Below are 23485 nucleotides of genomic sequence, written 5' to 3' on the forward strand. Positions count from 1 at the left end.
TATGTTGCCAACTTGTACTTCCCAAGCGCTTAGTACAGTGCTCTGCACACAGTAAGCGCTCAATAAATACGATTGAATGAATGAATGAATGAACAATAAACAGTGACAATCCTTGCCCACACCAAACTCACAGTCTAGACTTGGGGGGGAGACAAGCATCAGTATAAATAAACAGACATCAATACAAAAAAAATATTCAGACATATACATAAGTACTGTGGACTGTGAGGGGGTGGGGAGGGGAAGCAAATGGAGCAAGTAAGGGTGACTCAGAAGGGAGTTTGTCTGCTGTGTGACTGAGGGTGAGTTGCTTCACTTCTCTGTGCCTCAGTTACCTCACCTGTAAAATCGGGATTAATATTGTGAGCCCCATGTGAGACATGGACTGTGTCCAATCTATGTTGTCTCTACCCTAGAGCTTAGTACAAAGCCTGACATGATCATAATAATAATAATAATAATAATAATAATAATCATCATCATCATCATCATCATCATAGTAATGTATTTTAAGCGCTATGTGCCAGACATTGTACTAACCACGGTTGTGGAGAAAAGCAAATCGGGTTGGACACAGTCCCTGCCCCACATGGGACTCACAGTCTCAATCTCCATCAATCCGCATTCTCAATCCCAGTGAGACAACTGAGACACAGAGAAGTGAAATGATTTGCCCAAGCTCAAGCAACAGACAAGTGGTGGAGCCATGATTAGAACCCATGGCCTTCTGACTCTCAGGCCTTGGCTCTATCCAAGAGAAGCAGCGTGGCTCAGTGGAAAGAGCACGGGCTTTGGAGTCAGAGGTCATGGGTTCAAATCCTGGCTCTGCCAATTGTCAGCTGTGTGACTTCGGGCAAGTCACTTAACTTCTCTGTGCCTCAGTTCCCTCATCTGTAAAATCGGAATGAAGACTGTGAGCCCCACGTGGGACAACCTGATCACCTTGTATCCCTCCCAGCGCTTAGAACAGTGCTTTGCACATAGTAAGCACTTAATAAATACCATCATTATTATTATTATTATCCACTACACCATGCTGCCTCTCTAGACAGTGCTTAACAAATGTCATTAAAAAAGACTGTGAGTTTCATATGTGGCACGAACTGGGTTCAACTTGATTATCTTGTGTCTATCCCAGGGCTTTGGACAATGCCTGGCAGACAATAAGCGCTATCAAATATCATTAAAAAAAGAAAGAAAATGGAGTGGGAGTTGGTGGGAGTGGCAGGTGGGGGCCATGCAGGGACTGGGCTGGGACCAGTGCCATCTGCAACAAAAGTTGAACCCATTTCACTTCCCATAATAAGATAACTTCGCTCTCAGGGACCTACAAATTAAAAAAGGAAATTAAAATGGCATGCATCCTGCTGAGAAAGATAAAATGGAAATGAATAGACCAATTCAGGAGAGGTTTTATGGACTTGGTGTGTTCATCTTTCATGTGGTAACAAGTGACAGTAATTGCATGCTTTGGACAATATTTCTTACATCTCTGAAAACAACCCCTAATCAACACTTTGTCGACACCTTTGCTGTAGGAGCAGTAGTGTCAGGTTGAATTTCTTCTGATTCTTCTCCCCTGATACCTTTTACTGAGCCCCTTAATCAGGGCTTTTCTCAGTTCTGAGCTTTGTAATGAGCAGGAAGGTTAGTGGGATTAAAGCTAGAAACCTCACGCAGAAAGGGAAGGCAACTTTGAAATACCTTTGCTGCCTAATTAATTTGGACTTTCAAGCCACCACAGAGAAGATAGATGTTCCATGTATTAATTCGAATTAAGTTGATGCTTGTTAAAATTTCCCTGCCTCCTTTGTTTATGTGAGTATTGAGCCACAATTATGGTCCCTTTTCTTATTTAGGAAAGGAGGACGTCGACTTCTTTTTGGCGTCTTTTGCAACAAAAGCTTTCTTACCATCCATCAACGCTTGCCTTCTGCAGCTCTGAAATTCCAAAAGACAAAGATCCCATGAAGTCATTCCTGCTGGTGAGGTCCCAATCCCAAATTTCCACTGATAACCTTCTGTCTTTGTCGGATTCTTTCAGCTGACTGCAAAGAGAAGAAGGTTTAGCTCTGAGAAATACTTAACTTTTTAAGCTTTGCATATGAGGTCGATACAAGATAGAACAAGAGACCGAGTGATAATCTTCTAAATGAGTGGAAGTCCTTGAAGTTTATGAAAAAAAAACATTCGAAATGAGGCTAGGGCCAGAGACAGCTAGCATTTATCCATCTTGATATCTTACCAGCATTCTGCAATTAATTCCCAGAGAATACTGTATTTGCCCCCACCAACTGAAACCCATTATTGATTGTGTCTGCGCAAAACAGGCATACACTTTGAAAGGATTTTTTTTCTTTTTGTCCAGTGGAAAAGAACGGTATTTGACTTGAATCTGCAAGAAGCAGATTCACTGAGTGAATCTAACCCTCAGTGTTAACCTACTATTAGCAGGAAAGGCATGATGCAGAAAAACACCAGGTTTTGGGACCTGTATAGGACTGATATTTCACCTTTAAGCCTAGGAAAACAACTCCTCCATCAGCAGCCTACCATTCTGATTTACCGACTGAATCCCCTAGGCTAGTTTCCTTCATGTTTTCTGTTGTCCTTCCTCTTTCCCTACTTCGTTTGCCTTAACATGACTAACGAATTTAGTAATAATGATGGCATTTATTAAGCGCTTACTATATGCAAAGCTCTGTTCTAAGCGGATCACTAATCGAGAAGCAGCGTGGCCTAGTGGAAAGAGCACAGGCCTGGGTGTCAGAAGGACCTAGGTCATTCTCTTCTCCACCACTTGTCGGGCAAGTCACTTCACTTCCCTGTGCCTCAGTTACCCCTTCTGCAAAATGGGGGTTAAGGCCATGAGCCTCATGTAGGACAGGGACTGTGTCCAATCTGATAAACTTTTATCTACCCCAGGGCTTATACCATACCTGGCACATTTAATACTTACTTTGTGCAGCACTCTGTACTAAGCGCTCTGGAAAGTACAATACAACAGTTTTTTATGGCATTTTTATTAAGCACTTACTATGTGCAAGGCACTAAGCGCTGGGGAGGTTACAAGGTGATCAGGTTGTCCCACCAGGGGGCTCACAGTCTTAATCCCCATTTTACAGATGAGGGAACTGAGGCACAGAGAAATGAAGTGACTTGCCCAAAGTCACACAGCTGACAAGTGGCGGAGCCAGGATTTGAACCCATGACCTCTGACTCCATAGCCCGTGCTCTTTCCACTAAGCCACGCTGCTTCTCTAGTTGGTACGCGTATTCCCTGCCTACAAGGGGCTTGCCATGCCATAGAAAAGCAGCATGACTTAGTGGATACAGCACAGACCAGAGAGTCAGAAGGTCTTGGGTTCTAGTCCTGGTTCCTCTACGTTTCTGCTGTGTGACCTTGGGCAAGTCACTTCACTTCTTTGTGCCTCAGTTCCCTCATCTAGAAAATGGGGATTGAGACTGTGAACCCCATGTGGGATAAGGACTGCATACAATCCAATATGCGTGTATCCACCCCAGTTCTTAGTGCAGTGCTTGGCACATAGTAAGAGCTTAACAAATATCCCAATTATTAAGTGGAAGACCTATAGGAAATCACATTGGCTGTACTGGGGGGAGGGGGAAGGAGGGAAGGGAGCCTGCCAGGCTAGGCCAGAGGGATGAGATCCAGGACTGGACTGCAATGGTTTGTGCTTCTGCTGACCGTAATGGGGTAGCAGGAGGGATAGGTTGGCATGACCAGACCATGGAAGCTGAGGCCTTCCAGACCATGGAGGAAGAAATTCCGCTGCTAGGACTGCAGAAGTTACATTGTAGTAATAATAATAACTGTGGTATTTGTTAAGTACTATGTGCCAGGCACTGTACTAAGCACTGGGATGGATACAAGCAAATCGGATTGGACACGGTCCCTGTCTCTCATGGGGCTCACAGCCTTAATCCCCATTTTATAAATGAGGGAACTGTGGCCCATAGAAGCAAAATGACTTGCCTAAGATCACACAGCACACAAGTGGCAAAGCCAGGATTAGAACCCATGACTTTCCAACTCCCAGGCCTGTGCTCTATCCACTACGCCATGCTGTTTTCCCTATTTGATTTGTATAGAAGAATGTTGGCATGTGGTTATGTGTCACCCTTCCCTACACCTCCAGTTTTCCCTATTTGATTTGTATAGGAGAATGCTGGCATGTGGGTATATGTCACCCTTCCCTACACCTCCACCTTTCTGTCTCTTTTTCCTGGTTTATCAATCATCAATCAGTAGCATTTATTGAGCACTTACTTTGTGCAGAGCCCTGTACTAGCATTTATCCTTCACTTTCTGTTTTCCTTATTCCCCTCTTTGTCCCTTCATCCCCTCCCTCCTTTTTTCCTCCTTTCTCTGCCTACTTTGGTCTCATCTGTCTCTTTTTCTGTTTTTGTTTCTTTTGCAGTCCACCTTCCTAAAAACTCCATCCCCTGTCCTGCTCTGACCTCATACAAATAGACCATATTAAAGATGAAAACATGGAGGAAAAATTGGCCACTGTAAAGACTCTTTCGGTAAGACAATAGCATCAGTATTCAGCGGGTGCCCCTGAAATCTAGGGCCCAGGATTTCAACCCCTAAAGCCCTTACTTGAATCTAACCCATTTTCTCATCCCATCTAATTACACTACCTGGCCAAATATGAACAATAAGGGAAAAACTGAACCACTCTAAAGACTGTTTTTTTAATGCAGTAGCCATATGCATCATAAATTAAATCATACTTCTCTCCTATGTTATGTCAATCTGATACAGGTAAATAGATCAAAAGCAGCAATCATTCATAAAACACGCCATTATTTTTTTTTTCTTTTTCTTTAACTTACAATTTAAATGTCTCGTTCCATTCCGGGTTGAGGGAGCATTTAATGGTTTTAGTCTTCTGCTTGCTCTCACTCTTGGGATCAGGAATAAGTTTAAGCTTTACATACGGATCTGACAAGCCATTAGGGTCCATAGGGACTAGATTCTTAGCATCTCTTACTGAAAAGAAAAGAGAAATTGCATGGTCAATAACGGAATATCCAAGGCAACTGTTTTTAAATGCAATGCAAGAGATTTAATCAGAATAAGGTTTTTCTATATTTGCATCTCAATCATTTGCTAGCTGTAAAATGGAAATGTGGATGAATCAGCAGTGCTTGGAAACACCGGTGGGAAAATCATCTCCCAACCTCAGCCCATCGCGTCCTGGGTCAGATTCACCACCTCCCACCCGAATCACCGTTGGCCCCGGGGGCCGTTCCTTGTTCCCTCATCACAGGATGTGGGGCCATGTGATTGCATCGTTTCAACAGGCTGTGCATGATAGCCATCACCCCATCTTTGCCCTGATTCCATCCCCTTCCTGAAGTCGCTCCCTGACCCCATGGGGTGGAGCAGGGCAGACCGTTCTGGAGTGACTGGGTGGGGGCTCATGGTTTCTCATTCAATCATATTTATTGAGCTCTTACTGTGTGCACAGCGCTGTACTAAGCACTTGGGAAAGTACAATACAGCAATAAAGAGAGACAGCCTCTGCCCACAGCAATGATTACACATTGAGCAGGGACCCTCTTCCATCATTGCGATGGCTCCCTTGCCCCTTTTTTCCAAATTTGCCCCTCTTCCTGGCAAGCCCTCCAGAGCGTGGAATAAATGGCATCCAGCTGGACCCTGCAAATATCCCTCCCAACTCCCTCAATCGATCAATACATCAATGCCATTTTTGAAGGGCTTACTGTGCGCAGAGCACTGTACCAAGAGCTTGGCATCGTGTAATGCGATAGAGTTGGTAGTCACAATCCCTGCCCTCAAGGAGCTTGCAATCCAGACAGGGAGGCAGGCATTGGGATAAATTCCAGAGCATAAGGGTATGTACAAGAGGGCTGCAGGACTGAGGTGGGGTGAGTCTCCCCCTCCTTTGTGTCCTGACTATGGGGGACTTCTCCTTGGAGGAGTTGGGAGGGGACTTTCCTGCCACTTCCCCAGCTCCGATACAATTTCCCTTTTCATGCAGACCCCAGTGCCACCCTATCAGAAAATGACACTCAGTCTTCGGGATGGAGCAGAAGACACTGATGATGGTCTCTCCCCCTCTAGTCTGTAAGCTCATTGTGGGCAGGAATGTGTCTGTTCGTTGTCATTTTGTACTCTCCTAAGCACTTAGTACAATGCTTTGCACACAGTAAGCACTCAATAAATACAACTGAATGAATGAATGAATGGGAAGGCCACAACTAAGTCCTGAAAACTTCCAGATTTCTAATGGGTCCTTCCCAGTACTTCACTGTAATAATATTAATAATAATAATGAACATTGTGGTATTTGTGAAGCACTTACTATGTTCCAGGATCTGTACTAAAAACTGGGGTAGAAACATGGTAGTTGCATTGGAGACAGTACCTGTCCCACATGGGGTTCCCAATCTAAATCCCCATTTTCCAGTGAGGTAACAGAAGCCCTGAGAAGTGCTTCCCTTCACTGAGATTCCCTTCAGAGAGGGGGAGAGAGCAGGAGCAGAGATGTAGATCTGGGTGTCATCAGCAAGACTTTAATCAGAGAGATTAAAGATTAAATCAGAGAGATTAAAGATTAATTAAAAATTAAAGATTAAATCAGAGAGATTAAAACTCTCCCCATGGTGGTCAGCCAGGGAAGCCCAGAGACGGTTCCCGGTCCACTGCCAAATTCCACTTAAAGGGGAGGCCACCATGATGAAGTTGGGCAGGGGCAGCTGTCTGGAGCAAGCTGGACCCGCTGCCTCATCCTCCCGGGCTTTGCTGGGTTGGAGGGCTGTGGGCCGGTGGTCTATGTTTGGTTTTGTTCTCTGTCTCCCTCTTCTAGACTGTGAGCCAACTGTTGGGTAGGGACTGTCTCTCATGTTGCCAACTTGTACTTCCCAAGCGCTTAGTACAGTGCTCTGCACACAGTAAGCGCTCAATAAATACGATTGATTGATTGATTGATTGATTGGTGGTCCAGCAGCAGAGTCACAGCCCTGTCTGGGCAGCGTGGCACTGTTGAGTCACTCAGTCAGTGAATCATTTTTATTGACCGCTTACTGCGTGCAGAGAACTGTACTGAGAGCTTGGGTGCATATATTATAACAATATAACAGACACATTCTCTGCCCACAGTGAGAATACAGTCTAGGGGGTACTGAGTAGGACCTGGGGGCTGGGGCGTAGCTCCAACCCACGCCGCCATGGGGTCTCCACCACCTCCATCATTAGCTGCCCACTGGGGCTCAGCTGGCTTCCCCCTCCCTACTACCACCTTGCGCCAGTCGTTTTTACGTGAGGTGAATCCCCCTGCAATTCCCAGCTCCCCTCTGTGGTGACAAGAATTGCAAGACAGCTGACACCCGTGCACAGCATCAGAAGGAGCAGGAAGGCGGGAACCGCAGGTCAGCTCAAGCACGTGCATATGCTTATTCACGGGAAGCAGCGTGGCTCAGTGGACAGAACCCGGCCCTGGGAGTCAGAAGGACCTGGGTTCTAATCCCGGCTCTGCCACTTGTCTGCTGTGTGACCTTGAGCAAGTCACTTCATTTCCCTGGGCCTCAGTTACCTCATCTGTGAAATGGGAATTAGGAGTGTGAGCCCCATGTGGGACAGGGACTGTGCCCAACCTGATTAACTTGTATCTACTCTAGTGCTTAGAACTGTGCTTTGCACATAGTAAGTGCTTAACAAGTATTATTATTATTAAGTGTGGCAGCCACCTTAGCAGGGCTGGAACGGGCTCCATCTCGGTAGGGTCAGGGAGCATGTAATTACGGTCAGATGCTGCAGCAGCTCTAGGCTGCATACAGGGGTCCTGGGGGCTGGGGGGGATGACCTTTAGCTGCAAGCCCCTAAACCCCTGAGGTAATCCAACCCTGCTTTTCAAACCATCTACATATCCTCCATGGCCCAGAAGAAAAAAGAGATTCAGATTCTGAATTGATTCCTTACACATGTTTGTATTCTGGTTTTGTTCTCTGTCTCCCCCTTTTAGACTGTGAGCCCACTGTTGGGTAGGGACTGTCTCTATATGTTGCCAACTTGTACTTCCCAAGCGCTTAGTACAGTGCTCTGCACACAGTAAGCGCTCAATAAATATGACTGATTGATTGGATGAAGTGTAGGAGAAAGGAATGTCAGAATCCTTAAAAAGACATACAAAAAAAAATGGGGGAGCAAGTGGGCTGCTCACATAAGAATTTCTCAATCAGTTTTATGTCATCATCTTAGAAACTTAGCCTCCAGGCCACTATCCCCACAATGAAACAAAACCAATAGATGAGAAATTTGGGTAATTAAGTTGTAGTCAACTTCTGAAGAATGAAACATTATACAAGCTTAAGAAACAATCTTGAATACCCAAATAAGCTATGAAAGGGAGGTCTTTGCCCACAGCATGCCCTGAAGGATATGACTTTGCTCAAACTACCTCTCCATGAACAAAACAACTCTGACATACCAATAAAAAAGGAATAACTCTGATTTACTTCAGGAGTTTATTTACCAAAGCTCTAAAATTGTTACAAGTACAGTAGATCAGAATGATCAAAGACACATCCAGAAGGACACTAGGCTGAATGAGTTTTGCAAAAGAATCATTTGATTTTCCACGAACTACAGAGCAGTTTATGGGGACGGTGTGTGAACTCTGGTGAACTTGAATGAGGCAAACAATAGATTCTTCTTCCAACTTGAGTTGTTTGACACTGGATATTCAATCATTCTACAATGAATGATTATTTGGCAAAGCCCAGAAATGCACAAAGGGAAAGAAAGGAAACGAAAACAGAGGATAGATCAAACAGCAACTTTGAGGATTCAAATATGATGTGGTTGTTCAGTTCATTCACTCATTTAATAGCATTTATTCAGCACTTATTGGGTGCAAAGCACTGTACTAAGCACTTGGGAGAGTACACTATAACAATGAACTGACACATTCCCTGTCCACAATGAGTTTACAGTATAGAGACGACTTTACAGTTGCATATGATACAGCTTCTAGATACTCCCCAGTTGTCTCCTTATTTATTCTTTCTCTCCTCCTGCAATGCAACCAGCTCACACCCCTCATCTCCTCCCACGATCCCCTCCTCATTGTACCACATATAGGTCTTGTCTCCATCCTCCCTCAGAGGAAAAACCCATTCTGTTGGTTGGCCATATTAAACGCAACCACTCTGATTAGGAAGGAGAGGAAGAAGAGGGCAAACCAGCATTCATGACTGAATCCTTCATCAGACAAGTCTCCATAACTCATTTTTTAGATTCAAAGTATAGTGTATTATGGAATGGTCTTATTAAATTAAAAAGGCGTAGCTCCACTTATAATATTTCTGGCTTGTGCTACAATTTGTGTGTTAAAATACTGTAGAGAGCAGTGTAACAATCCTATCACTTATGAGATGAATGTGTTTGCATCTCTCTCTGTCTTCTGCTCTCTCCCCTTATTGTGTCCCTTCTGCTTAGACATGAGAATCCCCCCCTTTCCAGAAGAGCCAGTGCAATACTTCAAAAACAGAGCTGTGATTCTGCAAAATCAGGAGATAAGACTCCTTATTTCTCACACTAATGTCCCTACCGGTCGCAGTCTCCATTTAAGATCAGTTAAGGACAACACTTTTGTTTTCAAAAATAAAATAAGTAAACCTGCAAAATGGCCAAAGCATTAAACAAAGTGACTATATTGTAGCTTGCGCAGCCAGGTCAGTCAGGAATTAATGGCCAAATAATTTTCCAGGCAGAATATTTACAGATTCGGAACACTTGGCACAGATCGAAAAGCACAATTCTTATTTAATTTTAAACCTCTAGCTTCATCAAAGGATGGGGTTGGGGGAGAAGGGAAGCGAGGAGAGACTTTTTTTCTCTGATTTGACTAGGAAATGGGTTTCAGTTATTTCAAGAAGATTGAGATCAAATGGAGTGCTCTTATTCAATCACATAGAGTGGGGAATGTTGAAATTCATTTGAAACCAAAATTTTCAAGGTTCTGTAGAAATGCTGTTCCATTGATATCAAGTGGCTAAGAAACTGCCACTGTTGGCATCTATGTTTTCATACCCAATCTCAGCACTTCTGGGTGCATAAAAATGTATACAGAATTAAAAGTTCAATTATTTACTGTTATTCCAGCCTGACATACTTGTTCTTCCTCTTGTTCTAATGCTCACTGAATAACTGGTGCTCCCACCTCCCCCATTAGATTGTTAGCCCCTTCAGAGCAGGAATCATACCTACCAACTGTACTGTACTCTCCCAAGAGCTTAGTACAGTGCTCTGCACACAGTAAGACATTCAATATATACCACTACTTGATTTACTAGGGGCAGGGATAGTCGCTACCTACTCTATTCTACTTTGCCAAGCATTTAGTTCAGTGCTTTGCACACAGTAAATGCTCAATAAATACCACTGTTTGAACCAGTCTCAGAAGAATGGGTTTATTTTTGCACAGGTAGATGCAGAAATTCCTTTCTCCCTCTCCCCTTGAAGATGGATTGACTTAGTTCCACCCCATCTCACCTCAGTCAGTGGTATTTTTTGAGCACTCACTGTGTGCAGAGCACTCTAGTAATAATAATAATGATAATATTGTCTAGCCTAGTAATAATATTAATAATTGTGGTATTTGCTAAGCACTTACTATATGCCAAGCACTGTTCTAAGTGCTGGGGTAGAAATAAGCTAATCAGGTTGCATACAGTCCATATCCCTTGTGGGGCTCACAATCTTGATCCCCATTTTACAGATGAGGTAATTGAGGCACAGATAAGTGATTTGCCCAAAGTCACACAGCAGACACGTGGCAGAGCTGGGATTAGAACCCACAACCTCTGACTCCCAGGCCAACGCACAAAGCTCTTGGGAGAGTGCAGTACAGGTGGTGGACATAATTTCTGCCCTCGAGAAGTTTACAATCTAGCGGGGGAGACAGAAAATATAGTAATTTGCAGGCAGGGGAAATACAAGTTTAAAGTGCTGAACATGAAGACTATGTGTTGGTAGGGGAGGGGCAATAAGCAGGGCCACGGTTAAAAATAATTCATATTAACTGTGGCACTTAAGTGCTTACTATTTGCCAAGTACTGTACTAAGTGCTGGGGAAGATACAATGCAAACTGATCATACAGAGTCCCAGACCCACACAGGACTCCCAGTGTAAGGGGGAAGGAGAATAGAAATTTTATCCTCATTTGACAGATGAGGAAACCAAGTCACACAGCAGTTAAGTGACTCTCCCAAAGTCACACTGCAGGCAAGTGGTGGAGCTGGGCTAAGTACCAGGTCTCCTGATTCCCAAGGCCTGTACGATTAACACTAGGCCACGCTTATTCAGGTTGTCGCAAGAGAAGGAATTGGAGAGGGTGTGGAAATTTCCACAACATTTCAAATAGCAACAAGCAAGAATCTAGTTAAACAATTATCTCAATTGGTGGTCCGTTTTATTTGTGCCAAACTTTTTGTCAGATGAAGCTGTTTTACGGAGCTCCGGTTTCTATCATATAATCATAGTGGCTCAACAAAAGACATGTCGAAGTTGAATTCACACTGAAGTACTGCTTTGAATCCACCAGCATAAAAATAATTTAGTTTGCTTGCCCAAGCACTGTCACATTCACATTTACTCTGGCGAGCGACTGCAAACAAGCAGTACTGACTGACCGGCAGCATGGCCTAAGCTTTTTGTTTTTTTAATGGTATTTGTTAAGCTCTTACTATGTGCCAGGTACTGTACTAAGTGCTGGGGGAGATACAAGGTTGTCAGGTTGGACACAGTCCCTGTCCCATGTGGGGCTCACAGTCTTAATCCTCATTTTGCGGATGAAGTAACTGAGGCACAGGGAAGTTAAATGACTTGCCCAAGGCCACACAGGAGACAAGTGGCAGAGCTGAGATTAGAACCCAGACCTTTCTAACTCCCAGGTCTGGGCTCTATCCACTAGGCCATACTGCTTCTCCACGTTATCTAGCTGAAGGAACTCGAGCCTGGGTGCCAGAGGATCTGGGTTCTAATCCCAGCTCCACCACTTGCCTGCTTTGTGACCTTGAGGAAGTCGCTTAACTTCACTTTTCCTCAGTTACCTCATCTGAAAATAGGGATTGAGAGCCCTGTGTGGGACAGGGACTTTGTCCAACTCAATTATCTTGTATCTAAGCGCTGACACATAGTAAGTGCTTAGTAAACCATAAAAAATTGCAAAGGCTTGATGAAGAGTCAGCTCCATCTTTTTCAAACAAGAACTTCCACATTGCCTTTGAATTTTCCAGTGTGATGAGATGATAGACCCTTCACTTTGTTACCAAGTGTGAGAAGTAGCATAGCCTAGTGGAAAAAGCACGGGCCTAGGAGTTAGAGAACCTGCATTCTAATCCCAGCCCTGCCACTTGTCTGCTGTGTGTCCTTGGGCAAGTCATTTCACTTCTCTGCATCTCAGTTCCCTCATTTGAAAAATGGGGATTCCTGTCTTCCCTCTACTTAGACTGTGAGCTCCATCTGGGACCTAATTATCTTCATTGCTTAGTACAATGAAGTGCTTAACAAATACCACAATCATTATTACTATTATCATTATTATTACAAAAGCCCAACTACAGCACATCGGTATCAACGATGCTCTAGTTTGTCACACATTTTCGCAGTAGTTGATTGTCTCTGTCTGTGTTCCTCACGATTTCATGGCAACATTTGGGCAGATTGGCAGTTTGTAGCCCGAAGCCATCTGACCTATCCATTTTCACTTTTGGAGGATAACAAAGACCTGTTCTGCTGCCTATTCACTGGAATCTACAGGACTCACTCAAAGCTGTTGTTCAATTTCATTCAACAGCTTTCTCAGGATGAGAAGCACTGGGGAGCGTGGCACTTTTCATTTTCCCAGACAAAGATCTTGGAATGGAAAAGACCTCACACGCAGTGAGCCAAATAAAGATACGATTCTGGAAGATTTGAAGTGTCAGAAATTTCACTGTCTTGGTGATTGGCAACGGATTTCCAAATGACAACATATTTTGTTTCCTTCTCCCTGACTGAGGAAAAGTGACTCTGTAGAAGTGACCCACTGCTGGGCAGGAGATCATCCCAGTGAGGATGAAACAAAAAACAGTTCTGCTCCCAAGTCAACCATGCTTTTTCAATGCCTCGGCATTCTTTGTGGAGAAGGATGCGATGTCCACTTCAACAGTGCATGTCTCGACATTTATTTATCTCCTTGGGGCTGCAAACAGGGCTGAATTATGGATCGCTTCACGTTCGTCACAGAGAGAAAACAGAAGAGACACTTCAGTCTAAATTTTTATAGAGTGATGTGGGCCAGGATTGTCAGAGATATGCTCTTTGGAATGCATGGAAAAAAGGAAAAGGAGAACCTGCTTTGGGAATGGATATCTTGGATCATTGCTGTCTCCTATGTCAAGAACGTGGGGGAACCCCGGTTCAGTCACGAGAAGCAGTGTGGTCCAGTGGAAAGACCACAGGCCTGGAGTCAGAACACCTGGGTTCTTATCCCAACTCTGCCACTTGCCTGTTGGAGGACCTTCATGTAAAACCACTTCATTTCTCTATGCCTCATCCTTAAAATGGAGGTTTTACCTGTAGTATACCTGTAGTCCCTCCTTCCTAGACTGTGAGTGACTTGATTACCTTCAGTCTACCTCAGTGTTTAGCCCAGTGCTGGGTTCTTAGTGAGCATGTAACAAATGCCAGAGTTATTATTATTACTAGGCAAGAGGCTTCAAGACCAAGAACCCAAGTGTAGGAAAGGGTTAATTATAGTGTTACTGGTTTGTATATGGTGCCACCCACAATCTCTGGTCCCAGCCAGTCACATTCCCTTTGGGACAGAGGGTGATGGTAACTGTGGTACTTGTTAATCCCTTACTATGTCATGGGTTCAAATCCCGGCTCCGCCACTTGTCAGCTGTGTGACTTCGGGCAAGTCACTTCACTTCTCTGGGCCTCAGTGACCTCATCTGTAAAATGGGGATTAAGACTGTGAGCCCCCCGTGGGACAACCTCATCACCTTGTAACCTCCCCAGTGCTTAGAACTGTGCTTTGCACATAGTAAGCGCTTAATAAATGCCATTATTATTATTATTATTATTATTATGTACCGGGCACAGTACTAAGCACTGGGGTAGATAAAAGGTGATCAGGTTGGTTATGTCCCATCCCACATAGGGCTCACAGTCTCAATCCTCATTTTACAGATGAGGAAACTGAGGCACAGAGAAGTGAGGTGATTTGCCCAAGGTCACACAGCAACAAGTGGCCAGGTCAGGATTGGAACCCAGGTCCTTGTACTCCCAGACCTGTTCTCTATCCACTATGTCACCCTGCTTCTCAAGAGCAATGAACTCCTTGAGGGTGAGGAATGTGTCTACTGACTCTACTGTATTATTCTCTTCCAAGCACTTGGTACAGTGCTCTTCACATAGTGAGCACTCAACAAATAGCATTGATTGCTTCATAAGCACCTAGGGGGTAACACAGGTTGAACACACATATATGTTATTTTTGAGTGTACAGGAGTGAAAATTCTGGAATAAATGTGGTTTCCAGGGTGGCTGAGAAGTCTCAGACCTTGAATATCTTGAAGACCATTCATTCATTCAATTGTATTTATTGAATGCTTACTGTGTGCATAGCACTGTACTAAGCATTTGGAAAGTATAATTCAGCAATAGAGACAATCCCTGCCCACAATGGGCTTAGAATCTAGACCAGAAAGGACACCAATCTGTTCTGGAAAACGTAGCAACCTCCGATCCAGAGGAAGGGGAACAGGGACAAATGACCTCTTAACATCCCTTTTTCCAGCTTTACTAGTCTACCACGTTTCATTTTCTTGTTAACAGTATTACGTGTTTCTTGTCTATATTTGGAGAAATCAAGTGCTCAATCCCAGCTGCTCTAAAATTCTGTACCAAATAGAAGTGTTCCCTTTTTTAATACATCTCTAGAAATCGAGAAAAAAAGAGTCCTCTGGTTCTTTAGCCCAGCATTTCTTGAGTGCAGAAAGACACATTAGTGAGGATGGCTTCCCAATTCATCTTCCCACGCAACAACTGGCTCTATGATATCTGACTCAGAAGCTTTTCTACGTGAACCCAAACCCTCACCCACGGAAGAATAAGCAGGATGATGATGGGCCCTGGGAAAGACATGGTGACTTCGCCATGATACCTTTTCTTTTCCACAGGGCTGCTTTTCACCAAAAAAAATTTCCAGAAATGTTTTGTCTCTCGGAGTTCAGATTTCCTCCCTGTCAAACCAATTGGCTTGAATGACCAATAAGTGGATCAGGGAAGCAAGACATTCATTATCTCTGCTAGTCCAAGAAAACTGTTGTTAAAAAAAATGTTGCTTTTTGCCAAATCAATTGGAGAAGGATGATTTCAGAGGATGAACTAACCCAACTGACAAACAGCCAGAAAAAAATAAAGAACAACAGCAATAGATACGCACCCATGTAGAGAGATACAGGCGAGTCATAATCCTTAGATAGTTCTGAGAGATGAGGTAATCGATAATAACCCATTTCTCCTATCTGAAAGGAGCTAAAATGTACATTTTAGAAATCCAACTGAGCCGAAGGGATGAGGATCACAGTTCACAATGTGCCATGCCCAACAGTTGCATACATGAGTTTTCCCAATTTGTGGAATTGGTCCCGGCACAAGTGCGTTTGAGAAAATGCCACGAAAAATTTGCGTGCAGGATGGGTAACTGGGAAGGCATCGTTTTCACTGTATAGAAAACCCTAGGGTTTGTATTGGGGGATTAATGCTTTAAAAGCCTACAATCTAATTCTATCCCTTTGAAGAATCCACTTTGCAGCTCAAAGTAATACAACTCTTGGACAAAACTGAATCTGGGTTTATAAATGGTCTTATTTATCAAGCATGACATCTTTGTCCATGGGTCCGATGGGGCTTCCAGAAAAACCCTGATGTCCAATCAAAACTAGAGACCAGTAACAACCCTTCAGCATAAGAACCGCTTCTGATTCAGGAGGCCAGGGTTTGGGGGCTGGGAGCTCAGGAGGAGACCTGATTTCAATCTTAGTTTGATCCTCTAGACTGTCGGTTCATTGTGGGTAGGGAATGTCACCGTTTATTGGTATATTGTACTTTCCCAAGGGCTTAGTACAGTGCTTTGCACACAGACACGCTCGATAAATACAGTTGAATGAATGAATCTTTCTTCCCATGTATCTTGACACAAAGTACTTGGTCTCTTGAATACATTTCTTCATCTGTGGAATTGGGATGCCCAATTCTTTATTCTGAAATGCTGAGGGTCCTAGATTTTCCAGTCCCCAGTTAACTGCCTCTGGGAAACTGGACTGTTTTATGCATGGGACCCTAATAATAATAATAATGATAATAATAATAATAATAATAGCAGCAGTATTTGTTAAGCTATTATGTGCCAGGCTCTGGGGTGGAGATACAAGCAAATCGGCTAGAACACGGTCCCTGTCCCACATGAGGCTCACGGTCTCAATCCCTATTTTACAGATGAGGTAACTGAGGCCCAGAGAAGTGAAGTGACTTGTCCAAGGTCACACAGAGGACAAGTGGCAGAGCTGGGATTAGAACCCATGACCTTACAACTCCCAGGCTTGTGCTCTATCCACTACTCCATACTGCTTCTCTAAGCCCCCAGGGGACTCTGGACCTCCAGCGCTTATGCTGGTATTTCTGCCAGAAGAGGAATGAGGAGTGCCCTGACTGGCATTACTGCTATTTATTTTATTAATATGTTTTGTTCTCTGTCTCCCCCTTCTAGACTGTGAGCCCGCTGTTGGGTAGGGACCGTCTCTATATGTTGCCAACTTGTACTTCCCAAGAGCTTAGTGCAGTGCTCTGCACACAGTAAGCGCTCAATAAATACGATTGAATGAATGAATGAATGCTCCCTTCTGTCCAGCACCATACTTCCTGAGTCCATAGATTGCCATTTCTCTAGCTTAGCTTCAACCTGACCCATGCAAAGAAATGTGCCTCTTTTTTAAAGCATTCCTTTCAGCTGTTTCACAACACAGACAGCAGACCAATAAAGTGTTCTGAAAATCTGTTTTAATAGATGAGAATCATATCACCTCATCGGGTCTGTTTGTTCTGTTCTTTAAAGGTACATAACTAAGGTCCAGAGAGGCTGTGCAGTTTTACACAGCAGATAAGGGTGGCCTAGTGAGTACAACACAGGCCTGGGATTCAGAACTGGGTTCTAATCCCGGTTTTGCCACTTGTCTGCTGTGTGACCTTGGGCAAGTTACTTCACTTCCCCATGGCTCAGTTACCTCATCTGTAAAATGGGAATTGAGACCACGAGACCCTATGTGGGACAGGCATGGTGTCCAACCTGATTAGCTTGTGTCTACCCAGCACTTAGTAAAGTGTCTGGCACATAGTAAGTGCCTAACAAATACCATTAAAAAAAATAACCCAAAGAAACTGGCAAATAACATCAGAACTCAGAGTCACTGATCTATCCTACTTCCCATTACTTTCTGAACCGGCCCAGCAGCCCGGGGTGATATATGCATCAAATACCGATCCCATTTTTTTTTATGGTATTTGTTAAGCACTTACTACATGCCAGGCACTGTAGTAAGCACTGGGGTAGATACAAGCTTATCCGTTAGGAAAAAGTCCCTGTCTCTAACGAAGCTCACAGTCTTAATCCCCATTTTACAGATGAGGTCGCTGAGGCACAGAGAAGTGAAGTGACTTACCCAAGGTCACACCGAAGACAAGAGGTGGGTGTGGGGTTAGAACCCAGGTCCTTCTGACACCCAAGACTCTGCTCTATCCACTAGGACAAGCTGCTTCTTATTTTACAGGAGACGCTCATGGAAAAATTGCCAGAGGCACTAGTTGACATGGCGTACCTGATTATCCTATTCCCATTACCCCTTCCTGTTATTCAAACCTATAAGATCATGAGGAGAATTCTCCCAACACAAGGACTGATAATAATAATAATTGTGGTACTTTTTAAACACTTACCTTGTGCCAGGCACTGTACTGTCCCCCCCCCCCCCCCCCCCCCCTTTTAGACTGTGAGCCCACTGTCGGGTAGGGACTGTCTCTATATGTTGCCAACTTGTACTTCCCAAGCGCTTAGTACAGTGCTCTACACACAGTAAGCGCACAATAAATACGATTGATTGATTACTAAGTGCTGGGGTGGATGCAAGCAAATCGGGTTGGACACAGTCCCAATCCCACATGGGACTTACAGTCTCAATCCCCATTTGGCAGATGAGGTAACTGAGGCACAGAGAAGTGAAGTGACTTGCCCAGGGTCACACAGCAGACCAGTGGTGGAGCCCGAATTAGAACCCACGACCTTCTGACGCCCAGACCAGTGCTCGATCCACCACGCCACGCTACTTCTCCTAGGACTAACGAGGCATTGTCCTCAGCAACTACCGATGAAAAGGAAAACACCCTATCTTCAAACTCTGTTGCTTCCCTCTAGAATTTATTTCAAAGTGTCTCCCTGCTAGATTGTGAGGTCTTTGAGGGAAGAAATTGTGTCTCTACTCTATTCTCCCAAGTGCTTAGTACAATGTTTTGCAATCAATCGATGTATGTATCGAGAGTTTGGGAGAGCACTGTATTAACAGCTTAGGAGAGTACAATATAACGGAGTCGGTAGACATGTCCCTTGCCCACAAGGAGCTTACAATCTACAGGAGGGGCTTATAAATGTTCAATAAATACCACTGATTAATTGATTTATTTTCGCCCTCCACCCACTTCCCATCCCATCCCAACTCAACTTATCCACCATGGGTCAAGACAACATTTTCGCCCCCCACCCACTTTCCATCCCATCCCAACTCAACTTATCCATCAGGGGTCAAGACAACATTAAGCATTAAAAATTTCAGAGAGGCACAACATAATCAATCCATCAATCAATGGAAGTTACTGAGGGTTTACTGTGTGCAGAGCAGTGTACTAAGTCCTTAGGAGAGTTAAATTCAAAGGAGGAGGAATAAAATGATCCCTGCCCACAAGAAGCTTAAAGACAAACTTAAAAATAAATTACAGATGGCTATTTACATAAGTGCTGTGGGGCTGGGGAAGGGGAGAAACCAAAGGGCTAAGTGCCTATTGAGTAAAAAACAATCACCCTTGGACCTTCCCTGCAAACAAGTAGCAAAAAATGCACCAAACACTTCTTCACTGTCTTGCCCGTCTCCCTGAAAGTTTGCTGAGTTTCTAAATCAATGAAATCATCCTTCTTTTCCATTAGCCCAGCACAGATTGTTTCTTACCTTGAATGACCAGTCATTTACAAGTTTGGAGACATAAAGAAACTCCACAGGGGTGGGAAAATTTTACCAATTTCTTTTTTTCCCCCAAGTTAATAAAATTTTCATAATGAAGTCTGCCTAAGTGTTACACAGCCAAGTGCCTCTTGCCCTGTGTGGAGATTCAGTTCAGCCTTACTTAAATACAGGAAGAAACGGGGTCCCTATTGCTATATTTCCCCCTTTTTATAATTGCTGCTAGTAACATGAGCAGTATGGAGTCTTCTATAACATTCAGACAATTACTTTCATGTGGCCTTTATTAAATTGATCATTTCTAAGTCATAACATAAACACCAGCTCTGTGCCTCTGAAGCTGCAGAGTAGCTATTTTGTAGCTTAATTTGGGCATTCAATCAAAATCTTATATAGAAAGCTTTGTACCATCCAAGCGGAAAGAACTAGAGGACTCGTAATCTGCTATGGGAAATCTCTAAGTAATGAGTTTAATTTCCAGAGACCCTGAAACAGCTCCATAGCAATACAACTAGAACGAAGGGTTTTTTTTTTTCCAACCTATCTGCTGAAAACAATACATATTTTCTCATCACTCTGATGTGCTGTTATCTGTTCTCTTTTTTTGATACTATGTCCCTATCTATATAACCATTTTTGAAATATGAAATACACAGGGTATATAAAAGGATAAGATAGCCAGACAATGAAATAACACCATTACATTGGCAAATTAGTCTGAGGAAAGTTCTTTTTATCATTTGTAGGTAAAGTTCGAGTTATTTTGACTATCATTAAATCCTGAGGGCAAAAATAAAATAATTTTGGGGAAAAATCCACGGTTTTTGTCATATATATACCATCTCACATGACCCCTCAATAAGGGGAATTTTTCTTTCCACACCTTTTTTACTTTCCAAAGCCCTCAAGTATCATCACCAATCCCAATACTGCATTTGCCATCTTCACATTTCCTGACACTATCATCTCCTAACCCATTCCCCACAACGGTCGGCCATACTGCATTTCAAAAGCAGAAAATCACCCAGCTGCACTTTAGAGTTTCCCCATAGATGGAGATTACATGAAAACCAAAGAAGAAAAGGCGAAGAGCAGCAGAGCATATTAAATCATCTCTGTGTCATCTGCATAATTCTGTTGGAGGAACTGGCAGGATCAGAGTGGCATATCAAATGAAGAAAAGCAACTCAAGGTATGATGCCAAGACTTGGCATCAGAGAAGGAGGAAAGCGGAGTGAAAAGAAGGAGGGGCTTCTAGCTCCCCACTGTGAATACAAGTCACTGAGCCCAGATCCATTTGGGGTTACATTTTCTGGGGACACAACAAGGTACCAGCCCATTACAGTTCATCACCATCAAAAGAATTGCAGACCATGAACTAAACATTTGGAAACACACAGCACAAGTGAAATACATGGTCCCTTCCTCAGAGAAGCTTACAGTCTAGTGGGGAACAGAGCAGACCTGAACTGTCCAACATACAAGAGGAAGAGAGTGTATGTATTCAGCTGTCCTTTGAACTCCTTTTTAAGGTATTTATTAAACGCTTCCTAAGTGCCAGGCACTGTAATGATGATGATGGTATTTGTTAAGTGCTTACTATGTGCCAAGCACTGTCCTAAGCACTGGATAATAATAAGATAGTATTTGTTAAGCACTTACTATGTGCCGAGCACTGTTCTAAGCACTGGGGCAGATACAAGGTAATTAGGTTGTCCCATGTGGGGCTCACGGTCTTAATCCCCATTTCACAGATGAGGAAGCTGAGGCACAGAGAAGTTAAGTGACTTGCCCAAAGTCACACATCTGACAAGTGGCAGATCTGGGATTAGGACCCATGACCTCTGACTCCCAAGCCCGTGCTCTTTCCACTAAACCACGCTGTAAGCACTGGGGTAGATGATCAGGTTGAACACATTCCCTGTCCCCCACAGGACTGGCACTATCAATCCCCATTTTACTGAGGCCCAGAGAAGTGAAGTGTGTTGTCCAAGGTGTCACACAGCTGACAAGTGGCAGAGCTGGGATTAGAACCCAGGTCCCTCCGACTCCCGAGTCTGTGCTCTATCTACTAGGCCACGCTACTACTCAAAGACAATGTCACCACAAGTAGCATTCACCTGTAGGTGTGTGGCGACAACGGCCAAGGCGAATGTGAAGCGCAAAGTCCTGGCTGCCCACAGAGACTTTCTCGTGTGATACTACTTTGGTCATTGGACAAAGAATCTGGCTTTACCTCCTTGGCTCACCATCCTAAAGAAGCTTCTTTCAGAGGCAACAGGCAACAGAGATTGATTAAAAGTCAACAGTTAAATAAATTAAGTGAATAACCACCCTTCTGAAAGTCCACCTTCTCTAGGAGACCTATTCTCATTAATTTTTCTTCTCCTGGGCCACAGCTTCCCACCCTCCACCTCGACACTTATGCGCTCACAACCTCCAAGAGGATTTCTGTAGGGAGAGCTCTAAGCCTTTCCACCCAAACCTCGTCCTCCCCATGACTTTCCCATCACCTGTGCTGTACAGCACCACCATTCTCCCTGCCTCCAAAGCCGGTAACCTTGGCATTATCAACATCTCATCCCTCTCATTTCATCCACATAACAATCTGTCACCGAATCCTGTCAGTTCTACCTTCACTCCACAGTGCTAAAATCTGTCCTTTCCTCTCCATCCAAACAGCTATTCTGCTGATCCAAGTATTTATCCTATCCCACCTTGACTACTGCACCAGCCTCCTTGCTGACCTCCCTGTCTCCTGCCTCTCCCCACTGCTGTCGATACTTCACTCCGCTGCCCAGATCATCATTTTTCTCAGAAACCATTCAGTCCATGTTTCCCCACTCAATGAACCACCAGTGGTTGCCCATCCACCTCCGCCTCAAACAGAAACTCCTTTTCATTGGCTTTAAAGCACTCAGTCACCTTGCTCCATCCTCTCTTACCTCACTGATTTCTTACTATTCATTCATTCATTCAATCGTATTTACTGAGCGCTGACTTTGTGCACAGCACTGTACTAAGCACTTGGGAAGTACAAGTTGACAACATATAGAGATGGTCCCTACCCAACAACGGGCTCACTTCGCTCCTCTAATGCCAACCTACTCACTGTTCCTTGACCTCGTCTATCTCACCGCCGACTCCTCGCCCATGTCCTGTCTCTAGCCTGGAACCCCCTTCCCCTTCATAGTCATCAGACCACGACTTTCCCCACCTTCAAAGCCTTATTAAAATCATAATAAAGGCCAAGAGGTCATTCCTGATTAAGCCCTCATTTCCCCTACATCCTCTCCCTTCTGTGTCATCCTTCCACTTGTGGATTTGTACCTTTTATTCATTCTTTAGAACTTCTATACATATCTGTAATTTATTGTAATGTCTGTCTCCCCTTATAAACTGCTAGTTCCTTGTGGGCAGGAACCACATCTACCAACCCTGTTTTATTGTTCTCTCCCAAGCATTAAGCACTGTACTCTGCATACAGTAAGTGCTTAAAAAATAAGAAGCAATCAATCAATCAGTTGCACCAAACATTCTACTAAGTGCTTGGGATAGTACAATAGAGCAGGTAGACACAATCCCTGCCCTGGAAGAATTTAGAATCTAGCACGGGAGACAGACATTAAGAAAAATTACTATTTAAATACATAGTCATTCACATAACCATCTTTCCCTTCTCTTCTTCCTCCTCTTTGTATTAATTTTCTGCCTGTCTCCCTGACCAGATTATAAACTCCCTGAAAAATTACGTGGCCTAGTGGAAAAAAACAGGTCTGGGAGTCAGAAGATCCAGGTTCTAATCCCGACTCTGCTATTTGCCTTCTGCGTGACCTTGGGGAAGTTACACAACTTGCCTGTGTCTCAGTTTTCTCATCTGTACTGTGGGGATTTAATACCTTTATTGTACTATGAGCCCTCTGTGGGACAGGGACCACGTCCAATCCGATTATTTTGTATCTACTCTAGTGTTTAGTACATTGCTTGGCAAATAGTAAGCACTTAATAAATACCATTATTATCAACGTTATTGTTATTATTCCTGAGGGCAGGGATTGTGTAGCCTCACTTTATTTACTGCATTCTTCCCAAAACCTAGACAGTGCTCTGTAAAATGGGGATTAAGACTGTGAGGCCCCCATGGGACAACCT

At 43.8% G+C, this 23485-nt stretch overlaps 1 protein-coding gene across 2 annotated transcripts in view; it reads right to left on the reverse strand.

The window, feature by feature from the left end:
- PRKCB (protein kinase C beta) overlaps positions 1–23485 on the reverse strand; it is a 494385-nt gene that overhangs the window by 166278 nt on the left and 304622 nt on the right. For both annotated transcript variants that reach the window (XM_038762327.1, XM_038762326.1), the window contains exons 6-7: positions 4864–5020; positions 1914–2048 (exon numbers count right to left, since the gene is read on the reverse strand). In XM_038762327.1, coding sequence (XP_038618255.1) covers positions 1914–2048; positions 4864–5020 — 292 coding nt within the window. The remainder of the gene's footprint in view (positions 1–1913; positions 2049–4863; positions 5021–23485) is intronic.

This window comes from Tachyglossus aculeatus, chromosome 21 (assembly GCF_015852505.1).
Source record: "Tachyglossus aculeatus isolate mTacAcu1 chromosome 21, mTacAcu1.pri, whole genome shotgun sequence".
Taxonomy (NCBI): Eukaryota; Metazoa; Chordata; class Mammalia; order Monotremata; family Tachyglossidae; genus Tachyglossus; species Tachyglossus aculeatus.